Source organism: Akebia trifoliata, chromosome 10 (genome assembly GCF_017979445.1).
Source record: "Akebia trifoliata isolate Shusen 1 chromosome 10, ASM1797944v1, whole genome shotgun sequence".
In the NCBI taxonomy this organism is placed as follows: Eukaryota; Viridiplantae; Streptophyta; class Magnoliopsida; order Ranunculales; family Lardizabalaceae; genus Akebia; species Akebia trifoliata.
In genome coordinates this window covers 29045637-29061903 of record NC_141384.1, presented here as the reverse complement: position 1 = coordinate 29061903, position 16267 = coordinate 29045637, and the positions used below count along the sequence as shown (strand labels likewise).

Below are 16267 nucleotides of genomic sequence, written 5' to 3'. Positions count from 1 at the left end.
ATAAAATCATTAATCTATGTGCTAAATAACCATTATAAATGTTTTAAGTCATTATGAGCTCGGTTCTATACAAGTCTTGAACCGAGAATTGAACCAAGTTGATTGGTTCTCCATTTTCTTAACCCAGAACCAAACCACAACTTATTCTGAACCAAAGCAAACCAACCCAAAACCATTGGTTTGCTTTGATTCTCGATTTGAACCGGACCAAGTTGCACCGTAGTTGTAAGTAAAAGTTGGTGAGGATAAAATCAGGTGTTTTGGGTAGATTGTATGCATGGAAGTTTTCCGTGAACCACAGAAATTTTCGAGGGTTCAACATATCTAAACCAAACCCCTCGAGCGAAAAAATTTAGGTGAGAGAGCATGGTACATACTGAGACACGCCAAAACATTAGATGTTTTGGGGTCAACATTTCTTTCAGATCTTGACCAATTTAAAAATATCTTGAACAAAACATTCCGAGATGATATGAAACTTTGCACCAGTGAAATTTAGATATCACAAAAAGTTGAAAGTGGTATCTTAGCCCCCAACCCAATCCATCGCTCTAGAATCATCATTGTCAAAACCTTATTGTGAAATTTGGAATCTGGATCATACAAACACACAATATACATGCCAAGCACATACCACTACCAAAAATACTGTCCGGACACAGTTAAAATTATAATTTTGAGTACCATGCTCGCACGCGCACAAGACAAACACACATACAAGAACATTAAAAGGGCTCAAGGCTGCTAATCAGGGGAAAAGGGAACCCACATTTCTAGTGAAAGAAAAAGGGTTTTGTCAACATGTGCCCAAAGGGCACATTTTAAGGTGGGTTGAATACACCTTGGAAATAAGCATTTGGGGAGAGGGATTGAGGGCAGTTTTGATAAGAAATCAATTCACAAGGTGTATTTAATCACTTTAACGTGTGCCCTTAGGGCACATGTTAACCAAACCCAAAGAAAGACAAACAAGAAACCATTTTAAGGGTTTCTCAAGGCACATTAATGATTAAGTCTGCACTTCAACTATGGTAACACGATATTGAAGATTTGGAGCTACAATGTTCAACATGTTTTATGTAACTTATTAAACAAACAGGTTGTCTAAAGTCTGCCTACAACAACAGATTATATTTAAACGCACTGATAAGGGATTACCAGATATCTCTGTACGCTGTAGTCAGCAAAGTGACAAGTATTTACTCTCTCGCAACATCGTCGCCAACAGTAACTTCTTTAGGTTGGTGCTCCTCTACACTTTCTACCGCTGCGGTCTCCGATGGTCCATCTTCGGCAGGTTTAGCAACATTTTCGGTGACCTCAGATGACTCAGCGGGGGATTGCCCATCAGTTACCGGGATAGTTTTCTTAATAGTTCCAACCTTGACGTACTTGCTCATAAACTTGTATTCCCAGTCCTGTAGAGCATCGAGTTCAAATGGACCAAGACCAGAGATATCCCCAGTTAAATCGCTATCCTCGAAGGACATCTTTGCCAGAGCTCTACTTGCGTCCTTTCCAGTGAACAAAGCATATGGCCCACCAGGTCCATAAAACATCCTGCAAGGAAGAAAGAAATAACAACTAAGTATAAATATTTGCAAAATAAATTCATCCACACAAATGTGTATCGAGTATAGTTGCGGGTGGGGAGACTCGATCTCACGACCCTGGGGAGCACACCCAGGTTGCTGGACCACTACTACACCAATCGGTTGGTACACCTATGCATTCTCTAAGATCTTGTCTATCCTAAAAGAAGTGAAGATATTGTTATAAACATGCAAATCTACGTTAAAATTACGAAACATGATAAAGAAACTAATAAATAATTACTTAATTTAGGAACAAAGGTGTTTAAGAGTCCTACATGCACGCAACTACAAACTTGGGATCCCGATATCCCTTCCCCCTTTTAGCATCAACCCCATCCACAAGGTTAGAAATTTGGAAAATGGGCTCTCGAGCCTTTTATCATTGGTCCAAATTTTGCAATTAATGCATCCATAAATACCTTCAATTGCACCGAAGTCTTACTGTCCCACCCATTTGAACCACTGTAGTCAACCATCTAATTATGGGGTTTTTTATTGCAATTGAAGAAGTGTTCAACTTTAGAGATCCCACCAAGGGGATCTTCTCCATCGAACCTCAGAAAAATCACGCTTGACAAATTTGTACAGCAATAATTGAGCTTTGGCACATTAGAAACGAATGATAACGCCTCCTATTCTGTGCCCTTTTTGCTAGTCAGACTGCTTCAACTACTTTAGTATCTATAGGATCATGCTATGCATCTCTCGACAACTAATGGAATTCAGACTCCAAAGAAGATGCTTATTATTTAGTTCCCACCACTATTGTATCACAAACAGCTATGATATCTTAATGATAAGAACCCATCTTTGGAGGATAAATAAGCCTCCTAAACATGATGCGCACTCAGAATTGTTCCTCATTTACTCCTGATAAAAAATTATAGCTTTTATACTACTCTTCCTCCCTTATTCCCAAAACCAACCCATCGTGATGCATGGCAGAAAATATTCTACCTAATATAATAGAATATTCTTTAAGATCTTGCCCACCCTAAAATATATGATAATGATAAAATTGGGGCAATGATTTTACCACACCATTATGTTATGAATATACACTATAAATATCACAACTCTAAACTTATTTCATTCATGCAAATCCACTTACAATAGGAAACATGAAAAGCTAATAATTCAATATTTAATAATTCATCAATTAGAGAGGACTACTAGAAGGCCCCATGTGCAAACGCAAGAGTATTACAAAATTTAGGATTTATGGATGATTAAAAAATCTTCTAATAAATAGATAATCAAATTTTACATAATATTTTATCATTAGATAGATTTATAAGGGCTTTTTGTAATTTAAATATTAAGGGGATTTTGAAGATAATGTAGTAAAAAGATATTTTTATAATTTTACAAACTAACTAAACGAGATTGTAAGGTTGGGGGATTGTAATTTTATTTGTATTGACAAAAATGTCCTTGATAATAGTAAGGGTAAATGTAAGTGTAGGGACATTTGTTATCTTCCAAATTTTGGTGTCAAACCACTTACTCAGCTTTCTCTCATTATAATAGGTAATATATATTTTCATTTTCAACTACACGACCAAGCATTCTCGTGCAGATATGTGAGGTCTGCACAATCAGTGATGATCCCCGGCATCCTCAAAATCACTAAGCTAATTGTTTCTTAGGCAACTATTAAATTTTCTACTTCTTCATATTACATCTATCAAAAAAATCATCTTAGGCTCTCCCCCATATTAAGTAGCTGAGTTGCTGCAATTTTTTATTAAGGGGAATCCACTCCCATGAGTGATTTGTTTACCTTTTTACCTGCTTAGTTTGGGAGTGGTCACTTGAGAATCAAGTTCACATAACCTACTCAATTGTGAAGTAGAATTTTGGTAGTGTTGGGAGATTTTATTAGAGTTTTTGTTTGATCATGAGATCGTTCTCTTTCAAACAAAATTATAAATTATTTCTCAACTCAAAAAGCTTTTTTTTTCAATGATGATTGTGGAGACCATTTTTGTCACACTATTGAGATAAGGACACGTGTCTTGATTACTAAGTGGGTCCCAAGATAAAATATTGATCAGGAATTAGTAGAAGCACAAAATCAATGTAGATGATGGGAATTTAACAAAGTACGATTTAATGTTTTAGTAAAGCGGAACACAACAAGTAGAACAATACCATCTTTACTAAGCTAGATCGAAATTTACTGTGGAGGACATAAGATGCAAAGAATAGTGAAAAGGATGAAATACGAAGATGGTTTAAATAAAACATAAGCTGGGCTGTGGGTCAATAGGTTTTAAACAGCTTAAAAATATCAATTACGTCAATAAAGTAAGAGCTCAGACTGAAGGCCCATGCCTTAATAAGAGAGAAAATAAAATGTGATTTGAACTCTCCCATGTGCCAAGTCTCTCATTTAACGAGAAATTCACAAGTACTTATCAAAAGATTGAAATGGGTGTGACAATTGACATTCTCTGACTCACCTACCCTCAAACAGTGAATCACACCAACTCAGCAATAAATGTGTTGAAATACTACTAATCAAACTCAAATATTAACATTAATAAGACATGAGCACAAACCCCAAGGGAGGATTAAGCAACCTCCACACAACTCACCCCCAACTGCATTACACCTGGACCAACCATGTGATGATACATGACTCTGAGTTTGAACTATAAAACCCCCTCTCAAAGACTGAAAGAGGGGTTGAAGGAATCATTCTCAAGAACCCTGAAGAAAACTCTCTCTGCATTTTTACCATTCACCTTCTTCACCATTAAACTCCTTTCTTTCTTGTTCATCTTGATCGATTTGCAAAATCTTTGAAGGATCCTTGGCAGGCACCAAACCTGGGCTTCTTCCTTCTACCTTCTCACCTTCTACCATACCGAACTAGTGAAGAATCGAAGAGAAGATTTCTAATCAAGATCACCATTACCATCACCACAATCAAGGTCTTAAATTCATCTCGAGTAGTGGAAGCTTGAAAAAACCTCCACAGTGATGAAGTTTGAAGTGTGGAGTGTACACGTAGAGAGAAATAGAAATAAAAGACATGGGTTGCTTGATGGGTTATTTAAAAGTACTTTCTATTTGCTTATGAAAACTCGCTTATTATTTGCTACTCTTTTTCTTCCTTGAGTGACTGTGGTCACGTGTGTGTGAGGACACCTCTAGTGCATTTATGTGCTTGATTTATTTGTTAGAGTTAGTTGATTTGTGCTTCTCCAAACTCAACAAACGGCAGTTGAAAAACTCAGTTTGGATGATAGAAACTTGGGGAGTGGTTTTGAATCTTTGGTGTACAACCACATCTCCGAGGAAGAGAATGTGTTTGCTAATTTTTTTGCCTAAATCAGCACTTAATTGAAGATAATCGACGCAATTACTAGATATTATAGATTTCTTTAATTGGAAGGAGACAAAAAAAGAAAGAAAAGAAAAGAACTTCAGGGAACTGATCTGCAGCTTAAGCGGCACAATTATGTTCCCTGAATCAAGTAAAACCCGACACGAAAAAGTGGGAAACCGGAAAAGAAGTAGAAAATACAGAAACCATCTTTCTTTTTCTTATATTTGATGAAACCATCTATTTATATTCCCCTCCCTAACACAATGTAAGCAAACTAAAGAAAACCCATTTATGGGTGAGAGCGAGGTTGAACATTTGCGAAGCGGACCACCTTCCAATTGAACAACTAGGTCGACCCAGCCGGCAGAAAATTCTATAATTTTCCCCAACACATCAAAATAAACATAAACTACTTCATGAGGATTTTAAGATTTAAAAAAAAAAAAGCGGCTTGGAACTTAAAAATATGAGCACTTGAATAGCCAAACATTGCAGACCACAAAATTAGATTCTAGTCGATCCTCCCACCACAGAAGTACAACCTCAGGCTAGCAGATCAATAAATAAAAAAATCAACTTCAATCCATGATCTGGTCATCGATTCATTTGTTTAACACAATCAAATGGGAAGACACTAACATGGATACATGGGCTGCAATTCGGAACCTAGATTATCTAACTCCAATCACCCAGATAGTTTTTTTTCCCTGATCAGTAAGCCTGTTTTTAATGCGAACAGTAACCCAGGTAGTGAAAGGCAAGATCCCTGCAATAAACACTGAAATTCACTATGGCAGAAACAGATAATCCTAAGTCCGAGGATCATCCATAGATTTTACTCTAAAAACCGAAACAATATTTTAAATTTTAAAATCACATAAAAGGCATCTAACAATTCCATAAAAACCACACACCCATTAGTTAAAAATACCCAAAAACCTACAGAAATAATTAGGAAAAACAAAAGAATTCCCAAATTAAACAGGAGCCCCTTTCCTAGAACCACCCAAAACCATGTACAAACATCAATAAAAATGAAAATAAAAAATAAAAAAATTGATAATTTTTTATTGATCGACCAAGAAAAATAGAAACATCATCATTAGTAGCTGCAGAAGTACCATGTAAAAAAATTATGATAAATTATTAACCCATCACCTAAAATCATACAAAATCCTAAAATACCACATACCCATAAGCTTTAAAAAAAAAATTAGAAAAAACAAAAGAAAACCCAGATTAACCAGATAAATCCGTGCCTGGAACTACCCTAAGCCCTATACAAACAGCAATAAAAAGGAAAAATTGAGAAAATATTGTTGATCGGCAAAGAAAAATCAAAATCATCATCGTTAGTAGAAGCAGAAGCATCATTTAAATATAAAAAAATAAAAAAGCCTCATATCCTAAAATCACATAAAAACCTAACATACCACATACCCATATCTAAAAATAGCAAAAAAAAAAATTGCAAAAAAGGGATGGGGGAGGGGGGAATAATTATACCTGCTCTGTGAAACATCATAGATCTGTCCTTTAATCGCCATGAGTAAGGGCTTCTTAGGATCTGATCCATCATAGACCTTCAACTCCTCTTCAGTGACCTCTCCAAGCTGAACTGGAGGAGGTAAGGGTTCCATCTCTGGTTCATAAGCCCTTGGCCTTGAAGAAGCAGAAGATCCAAACAAACCAGAGACAACATAGTAGAAAGCTACTGCTAAAGCCAAGACAGTGAAGAAGGTCGCGGGAGAGAGCCCTGTGTACGCTCTAATGGCTTCTTTCAAAGTCTCCCAAAGCTGTAAATTCGCCATGAGAGTCAAACAGAGTTGAAGAACACAGAAAAGATGAACGAGATCAGATCGGAAGCTTTTCTTCGTCTAATTATAAGTTCGCTCGAGAACCCTGTCCGTAATGATATTTTAGAGAGTTTCGTGTATAATCAGGCATTTTTTTCGTGTCACAAACCCTAGTTTTATTTACATATACTCCCTTAAGTTTGAGAAAACTCTCTTAAAACCTTACTTTTTCTCCCTCTTTACAAGTTCTACGCTCACAAAATCATTTTTTTTAGGGGCCGTTCGATTCGGGTGCCCATTATTTGGCCAATATCATCCTCGAATCGTGATAATCTGCCTTTGGCACGTGCCATACTCAATCGACTTACCTAACATAATAGGCTCGGAAATCGAAAACTACACTTTTTTATGGGAGAACTAATGTTGTGTATCCCAAGGAGAGCACATCTACAATTCTCAAAGCTTGTCCTGTCAAATAAGTTGAGTTGCCACGTGCTTAAATCAAATTATCAACATTTTATCATCCTCATAAAAAATAAGCTCATTCCGGAACTTCTAACCTATGGAGGATAAAAAGTGTTGGCCAAATAGTTGACACCTAAACGAGACTCATCTTTTTTATATGATAAAAAATAACTAATTATAAAAAAACAATTACAATGTCTAGTAATGTTGGACTCAAAATATCTATGATTATTAATTTTTTTCTTTTTCTTTTTCTTTTAAATATAAAAATTTCATTTATTTAAAAAATATTTTGCACAAATTCTAATGACATTTGTTTAATACGGACCCTTTTTTTTTGTTTTGATGATCCAGTCGGTAGGTCCGACTAATTTGTATCTCGCCCAAATTCCCAGATTACATGCAATACCTCATAAAAACAGGGTAAATCATGATAAATCTCTTTGAGTGACCAATGATGAGGCATGAACGCTAAAACTCTCCCTTTTTGGAGGGAGGACCTGACAACTACACCCAATACTCGGTTGATTTTTAATAATGACTCTTATTTTTAAATCTTTTAAGAAATCTAATTTTCTAAAAATATAACAATATTAGAAATATCATAAAAATAATAATAATAATTTGTTTATGTTATTTTAGAGTTTTTATTTATTATTACTTTTTTTTATGACAAGGTATCCGGATCAGTAAGCTTATCTAACAGAGAAAGGTAATTAACCTCTTAGAGCACCATACCTCTCCCAAATCTCTCAAGTACATATTATACCCTACAAACCACACATATCAAGCAAGATATGATAAATCCTTGTGGATGACCAACAAAAGAGTTTGAACTCAAGGCCTCTCCCTTTTTTAAGAGAGATCTTGACCACTATGCCCAACACTCGTTGATTTTTATTATTTTTGGGTCTTATTGTGAGAAAAAATAAAGATATATAAAAATTTCAAGAATGTTCAGTGTGATTTTTTTAGATTTTTAATATGCAAATGACACAATCTTAATAATGTTAATAATTTTTATTTGTATCCAACATTGGTAGACATATTACTTTTCCTTGTATGTGTTTCCTACGAAAGAGTGAAATTCACTGTTAACAAGAAATTTTTATCTTTTAAAGATAAATAATATTTCAATGGCATTTGACATTCTGTGTCTAATATTATTGGATATCATGAGAGTTCAAAAGTATTCAATTTTCCCAAATCTCACACTAAATTCCCCCTACTAGATTCATGCACAATATTTCCTATAAATACTTCAACAATCATGTAAATTTTGTTAAATTAAAAGCTTAAATGATTCAAGAAATATTTGTAAGTATAGTAGCGTACGAATTTGAAAGAAGAAAGCTTGGTGAAAATGTGGGGAACTTCGAATAATTTTGAGCCTCTGTAAAGAGAAATATTTTGATCATTTAAAAATGGTAGTTGCTATTGGCACCCCAATTAAATTTTTTTTTATAAATTAAATGACTAAGAATAAGTAAAAGTTGGAGTGCCAATATAAACTCCCTGTCATTCTTTTTTTTTTTATATATATTCTTATTTGTTAGATTTAGGGTTTTATATGACCTAGTCCTAATTTTAGATAACTGTTGAAGTTGAATGTGTTATAATACTTCGTAAGGTTGAGACGATAACTTGAATCAAACTTTTGTGATGTTTGAATGGTGTGTAACAATCTAGAAGTTTAGGGAAGTGTATGAAAAGGGCGAGCTTATTTGCATTCACCATTTGTACTCGTTGCACCCACCTAAAGCACATTTTTAAAATGGGATTATAGAAGAAAGTGGGCACACTAAACATAAAGGTGGGTGCAAATAGAATGGCGAGTATGCTAAACATAGTGTTTAGAGTAATGATTTTCTAACTATAAAGTCTTCACTCAGCTAAGCTAACATGGCACGGACACGGAATCATAAATTTATTTTCTTGGGACGCACAACCACCCATCTTTATGGGGATTTGCAGTTGTATATTTCAAGGAAACAAATCTAACCATGTCCATGCCACGTCAACCGAGTATTGACCGAGTGAAGACTTTCTAGTTAGAATACCAGCACTCTAGTGTTTAGGATAGGGATGTTGCAAAGTAAATTATTTTTATTGTTTTCCTCGATGACCATTGTTATTAGATTAATACTGGAGTGATCTTAGTGAGGGATACACAGGGAACATCTTGATGTGGTGGTGCGTGCATGGTTATAGTGTTTCTCCGAGATACGAGTAAAATGCATCTATGAACATGTGTGCGCCACCATGTTAAGGTGTCTCCTGCTAAGGTCACTTTAATTATTATTTTATTTCGTTTATTTTTAATTAATTAATTTTATTTGTTAGATGCATCACGCCTTCCATTTTATTACTTTTTGTATAATGTAGATGGACCCCTCCAGATGTCAACAAAATTTTGAGAGCCCCTACATTTTCTAACTTTTGGCAAATAAAAAAAGAAAAAAACTTTGATTTCTTAAGAATTGCTTGACTTTCCTCCTAAACCCATCATCTTCAGCCCTTGATTTGCTATTATATCAGTGTATTCTAGTTATTTTCTACCATTGATTTAGAACTCCATACTCTTGTTTGTATCCATTGGCCACCAATCTAGTCTTAAACCTCTCAATTGTTCCATTAACTTTTTTGTTGACTTTATAAACCCACTTGTAGTCAACTATTACTTTCTCTAGAGGAATAGAGACTCGATCCCAAGTAATAAATCATTTTAGTGCTACAATCTCTTTTTGCATAGAACTACCATTAGGGTTGAGATGCGGCCTCTACAAAGATATTAGGTTAAATAATATTGATGAAATTGCAAAAATACTCGTGGGAAGTAGGCAGATACTTAGTGGATACAAACCTCTAAATAGAAAAAGTGAACACAAGTGGGTGATTCTACTTACCTCACGAAACAATAGAGAAAATTAAGTAATTAATCAAATTGTACAAGTCACTCTAACTTTGCTTAGAGTGAAATGGAGGAGCAAGTTTGTTTGGCCGATCCTAAATCTTTATGATAAGGTTTTGCTTTTGTTGTTGTTGAATCAAATGGTGCAAAACAAGTGACCATCACGTCACCAAATCCATAAGTAGATTGAAGAAGAAGGATTTATTGAATGAAAATGAAAATCTTGCCTTTGAATTGAGTGCTCAACCTCCATAAATTGTTACAAAATGAAAATGAAGAATCATTGTGCCGTTTGCTAAGAGTATTTCAAGTAATGAATCTTTGAAATAAACTATAATTGCCTATGCTTCTCGATATTGTAAGTAAAATATAGTTTCAATCAATAGTGAGTCTGTATGGGTTTTCGAAATAATTATTTAGATTCTTTTGTTACTAGTTAATTAAATCAAACTAACAAATTTCAAGTACAATGCATGTGAATTTGTATCAAAATGCAATAAAACATTAAAAACTTCTATGAATCACCCAAGTTTGTTGTTTGTCAATGACTCAACAATAGTTGAACGATTGTATGAGTCGATTTGATGAAATTATAATATCACTCATTGTTGATGATAATAAAGAAAAAAAAAAGTTAAATATCCCTAAAAAAGGAGAGGTCTTGAGTTCAAGTCACATCGTTGATCAATCACAGGGATTTATCCCGACTTACTTGGTATGTGTGGTTTGTAGGATCCTACATGTTCCCGAGTGATTTGAGTGAGATATGGTACTCTAAGAAGTCAATTGCCTCACCCTTGCTAGTTGAACCTATGGATCCGGAACCTTGTCATAAAAAGGGGGGAGTAAATATGTGATAATGATGACCTGATAATTAGGTTGAAGGACACTTAAATTAATTTTATTGATATTTCATAATAGACCAAGGTCAAGGGATATGTCAAGATTTCAAAAATAGGTATGGCAAACTGTTAATATATTCACCAAAACGTGGAGCAACAAGGGCGCAAAGGATAAAAAATAAAAATAAAATAAAATAGTGGATCTCTTTAAGGATGTTTATGTTACTTATTCAAGAATCAAGTTGGTAGGTGGCAGGTGCGAAAGAAAATGAAAGGGATGGATTGTCACAGACAACTAGAATTCTAGAAACCCATTATACACGTTTATAAGTCCTTGTCTTCCTGCTACAAGGATAGTCCGAGCTAATTTTTTGTGAATGGGTGGGCCTTCCTACGCTTTATCCTACGTGTTTTGTCCTACATTGGTTAGAAGTTTTGGAATAGACTGATTTTTTGTTTCTACGGTTAGAAGATTCTCCTCACCAAAAATCAGCCCATTCCGAAATTTCTAGCCCCATGTTTACAAGTTGAAAAATCGTGGACCGTCCATTTTTTGTAAATCATTTTTGATAGGATTAGAAGTTTTGGAATGAGCTGATTTTTTGTGAGGATGATCTTCTCACCATAGAGATCATCCTCACCAAAAATCAGCATATTCCAAAACTTATAACCCATGTAGGACAAAACACGTAGGGTAAAGCGTAGGGTGCCAAACGGGGACCCATATATATATATATATATATATATATATATATATATATATATATATACAACTGGTGGTTTTTCACATCAAAATATTTCCGATTAACCGTAACAAATAGTTTAACGACCATCCATGCCCACAAAATATACATAATAGAAAATATAGTGAGGAAGTGTAACAAGAGTAAAGATAAAAAAAAATTAATAAAACGAACACACAAGATTTAGGTAGTTTGGTAAACTACCCATGTCAGGGGTGGAGCCAGGATTTTGCTCATGTGGGGGCAAGCAAGAGTAAATAATTTTTTGTGGGGATAACTAAAAGTGAAAAAAAATATTATGGGGGAAATGGTGGCAGATTTTTTTATCCGCCGCTAAAACATGTCGCAATAGCTAACTTTGAAAATTCTTATGGGGAAAGTACCCCCATAATCTGCCCCTGGCCTACGTTGACAAAGGAGAGGGAGAAAAAATTCACTGTTAATGATAAAGATTAGAGACTCTTTGTTCACATCCGCTAAAAACCTCACAAAGCAACAACAACAACAACAACAAAAAAAAAAAAAAACATAAAAAGTCATACTAAAATATACAATATATATATACCAAAAAATTCATCTCAGGGACGCTGTCCTCGAACCCTACATGGGCCCAGTCAAGTTGAGCCCACTCTACATCGGGAAAGGTCCTTTTTAATACTGCATTGCCCCTTGAACTCCAAGCCCAATAGGAATACTGGCCATCTCACAACTAGGAATGATCCAATGAACCCCAACAATCATCCATGCCTCGTGGTTCACTCCATTAGAAGATTTTATAATTATTTACAAACATCTGATTTCTCTCTTTTTTCTTCGTGTATTTTTTCTATTTCAATCACATCCACATTTTTTTTTAATTTCCCTCAATTATTATCGCTATTTTTCCTAGGCTATGGTACAAATAGCCGGTGAAACTTTCACGAATCGTTCATGTTATTTCTTGCTCCAGCACGAAAATTCCATTTCAGGCATGGACGACATACCATGGTACTTCTTTTTTTTCTTTTTTTTGTCGAGCCTTGCTTTTATCTCTGGTTTGATGGTTGTATCAATTTAGATAACACTTCTAGTGGCTCTGGGTATCGGGGAAAGTTTCACGTTTTGATATGCATTCAAATTACACTAGGCTTTAGAATGACTAGATCCTTTTGTTATGGGGTGTCATTAGCTCCTTTTTTTTTTACCAAATCTTACTCTAGCACTTTGAGAGTTGATGATGAAATTAATCAAGTGGAAATATTTATTTAGGAATTTTAGAGGACGATTTAGTATTGACAGATGGCACCCTTGAAGTATGTTGATCGATGGGATTTTTTTTTTCCAGGAAAACACAAATACTATGCCTTTGATTGCAAATTTTGCAAGAAAGCCATTTTTTACAAGGAAAATAATTTTCAAACCACCACTTGGGAAACCCTCAAAAATGGAATAAACATTTTATATTTTTATATAACCAAGCACAAGCGAAGAGTTTATTGGGAAATCCACTTATAGGGATCATTTTATCTAGGAATTAAATTCACATGAAAATAAGTTTTAAGCAATCATACATACTCCTAGTTACAATTCACAACTACAACGATGAAAGAGGTGGTAAAACTTTAGAGTCATGCTGGGGTGACACAAATGGAGATAGAAGGGTGACAAAAACTCGTGGTGGCGCGCACATAACTATAGATGCTTTTCTGTGAGATACGAGTAAAAAACATCTACGATTATGTGCACACCACCACATCATTTTTGTCACCTTTGTGTCTCCATTTGTGTCAATCCAGCATTTTCCAAAACTTTAACAACTTCTGGAGAAAAACTTAATATGAATGAAGTTTCAACAATTAAAGTTATAAGGACACTTGAACTTGGATAATTTTCCATAGACGAGAAGTCGAGGTGTAAGGTGGAAATGGTAGTTAGACGTTGTCAACAATGAAAATGTTTTGAAATTCTAAAGTACTTGTTCAAAATGATTTCTTTGATAGCATTTGTTTGTTGTGAAACATGTTCATGAATTTAATCAAAGCTAATCGCCCGGTCATCAACATTCACTAATGCAAAAGCACCAAGGTTGTTTTACGAAAATGGTTATGTATTTTGCCAAAATTATTAGTCTAATCATCTTGATTTTCTAAATATTTGTGGAGGGTTTTTTTTACCACATTCCTCGAGATGTGTAGAGTCCTTGATAATGTTTGACAGGACTTAATCTGTCGACTATTCTACTTTGATGGTTGTTGATGCAATCGATTATCTGTCTCTAAAGACTTGAAAGGAGAAGATTGGGATCCCAGTATGGTGCAAGTCAAAGATTCTTTGGAGATTAAGTCAAAATTTGCAATGAGGTTTAATTGGTAGATGAAAGTATGATGAAACTAAGAAGATAATGAATATTGAATTTTAGAGAGGTGCTTGAGATTGTATTGGCTTTTTTGGAGGAAATCTTCACCCCTTTTCTTACTTTGAGTGGGGGTTTTATGGCCCCGAGTCTGGACATGTGTCACCACTTGACTCGTCTAGGTGTATAAGCCGAGTAGGTCATGAGCTAGATAGAGTAGTTGGTTTCGCTCTTGGGTTTTGCACGAATGTTAGCATGTGAGTTCAATTTGAGGTATCTCAATGCATTGATTATTGAACTGATTTAATCTTACTATTTGAGGGATTAGTGAGTTAGAAAACGTTGTTGTCAGCGTTGCTTCGATATTACTCGAGGATTCTACATTAAATGCAAGGATTTGATGCATGATCAGACTTTGTTTTTGTCTTATTATTTTGTGCTAACTAACCTTTACTTTAGCATGCTATTTCTCGTTCGATTCAATTTCTAGACTCTTTAGACCTATCTTATTGTTCCGACTTGAGTGATCTGAATCTTGATCGACTGTGCAATTTCCTGAATCAAAGTGCCTGAGGTTAGAGTCAGACTTGCAAGGCTATGGAGGACACGTGTCCACGATATTTATCAAGAGTCATACCCATTTTGATATTTACTTTTCACCATAATGATTAGTCATTGGACTCACACCAAATTGATTACCTATATACTTTTTTTTTTCCTATAGGGTTTTGTCATCCGATGCCCTAAGGTCTCACATTTAGGTGCATTAAATACACCTTTGAAATAGAATTTCCCACCAAAAATGCCCTCAAAAGATTTTTTTCTCTTTTTTCTTTTAGAAATAACTTCAAATGCCTATTTCCAAGTATTTAATGCACCTTAACGTGTGCCTGAGGACACTTGTTAACAAAACCTTTTTTTATATATTATACTAACTAGAAGGTGGCATGTACAAATGCACATAAATTTGAAGGGTTTATTTGTAATTTAAACTATTAATTAATGGGTTTGAAGATATATATTTATATATAGAGTAAAAATGATATTTTTAAAATTAAATGCGCAATTGCTATTTTCTTGATTTAATTTTACATCAAAATGTCCTTGATTATTTAAGTTTAAATGTTAAGATGGGGCCATTTCAAATTCAAATTTTGGTGTTGAACCATTTCCATTTCGCCTTCTCTTGTTATAATAGTAAAGATGAACAATTTTTTTCAAAATAAATAGATAAAACTTTTAAAACATGCAAAATTTTTGTTAAAATTTTCATTTCGATACACTGTTCATTTTAATTCTTAAAACATGGACAATGAGATTTCCCGTATTTATTTTAATTTTAAAGTGATAATCTCGATGATAAAAATTAAAACATGAGATAGTGAGATATCATGTATTTATTTTAAAATTCTCAAGAGGGTTAAGTATATACAATCATAAATGTAATCGGTGTACCTGTTTTGTAAAACTAAATAAGACACCATGTGTAATACAAAGAAGAGGGTTCTACCAAGGCTTGAAATCTCTACTAAGTGTGTGTTTGGTAATATTTTTGAAGTCTGAATGGAAGTGGTCCCATGGCTTTAAAATTCGGTTTCACGTCTCATCTCATCCATGCATGATACCGAGTAGCCTCGAACAAATTTTTAGATACGTTTGAGACGTCTTGTCCAAAAATTTCAAAAATGAACGTGAGGTATTAAATCTGGTTATAAAAATTGTTTTGTGTGTCTGTCTCGTTCATGCCTAATATCAAGACAACTCGGACGATATGTATCAGTCTCGGATGAGTTTTGAAACTATGGGTGATCCACCTTTGAAATTCAAACTTCAGAATTTTATTTCTATTTGTTTCATTTTAGATTTCAGACTTCATAAGTTTTGATCCAACGATGGGAGACGTAGGATGAAACTTCTGAAGTTTGATAAGTTTGATTTCTATTTTTAAACTTCTGGTATTTCCAAACTTTAGAATTGAAGTGAAACCCACTTCAAATTTCGAAGGAGCCCTCTTCGTTACAAGACACGTTGCATTTTCTATTTATTTCACTCCCCTAAATTTCTGCTAAAATTTAAAATACCTCCTTTGAAATGTCACGTGGAATTCAATGGAGAGGTTCCTTCAAAATTTTGAACCGGGCTGCCCGCTTCAAAGTTTTTTCCTGAAGTGTCACCAAAAGGTTTCTCGGCCGATAAATACCTTATAAAACGTGCCTGGCCCGGCAATTTCGGTAATATATGGTCGT

At 34.6% G+C, this 16267-nt stretch overlaps 1 protein-coding gene across 1 annotated transcript; it reads right to left on the bottom strand.

Annotated features, from left to right (window-relative positions):
• Positions 1–1006: 1006 nt before the first annotated feature.
• Positions 1007–6890, bottom strand: LOC147393666 (membrane steroid-binding protein 1-like). The gene is made up of 2 exons (XM_086455470.1): positions 6439–6890; positions 1007–1560 (listed from the first exon to the last, which is right to left on the bottom strand). Exons 1-2 carry the CDS (start codon positions 6741–6743, stop codon positions 1200–1202), a joined length of 666 nt encoding a protein of 221 aa, XP_086311596.1. The 5' UTR covers positions 6744–6890; the 3' UTR covers positions 1007–1199.
• Positions 6891–16267: the final 9377 nt, after the last annotated feature.

What these genes read in the sequence shown, in the direction of transcription:
- LOC147393666 (XM_086455470.1), bottom strand. Translation starts at nt 6,743, where the DNA reads ATGGCGAATTTACAGCTTTGGGAGACTTTGAAAGAAGCCATTAGAGCG. An exon ending in TATGATGTTTCACAGAGCAG is followed by an intron (nt 1,561 to 6,438) that starts GTATAATTATTC and finishes TCTTCCTTGCAG; the next exon opens with GATGTTTTATGGACCTGGTG.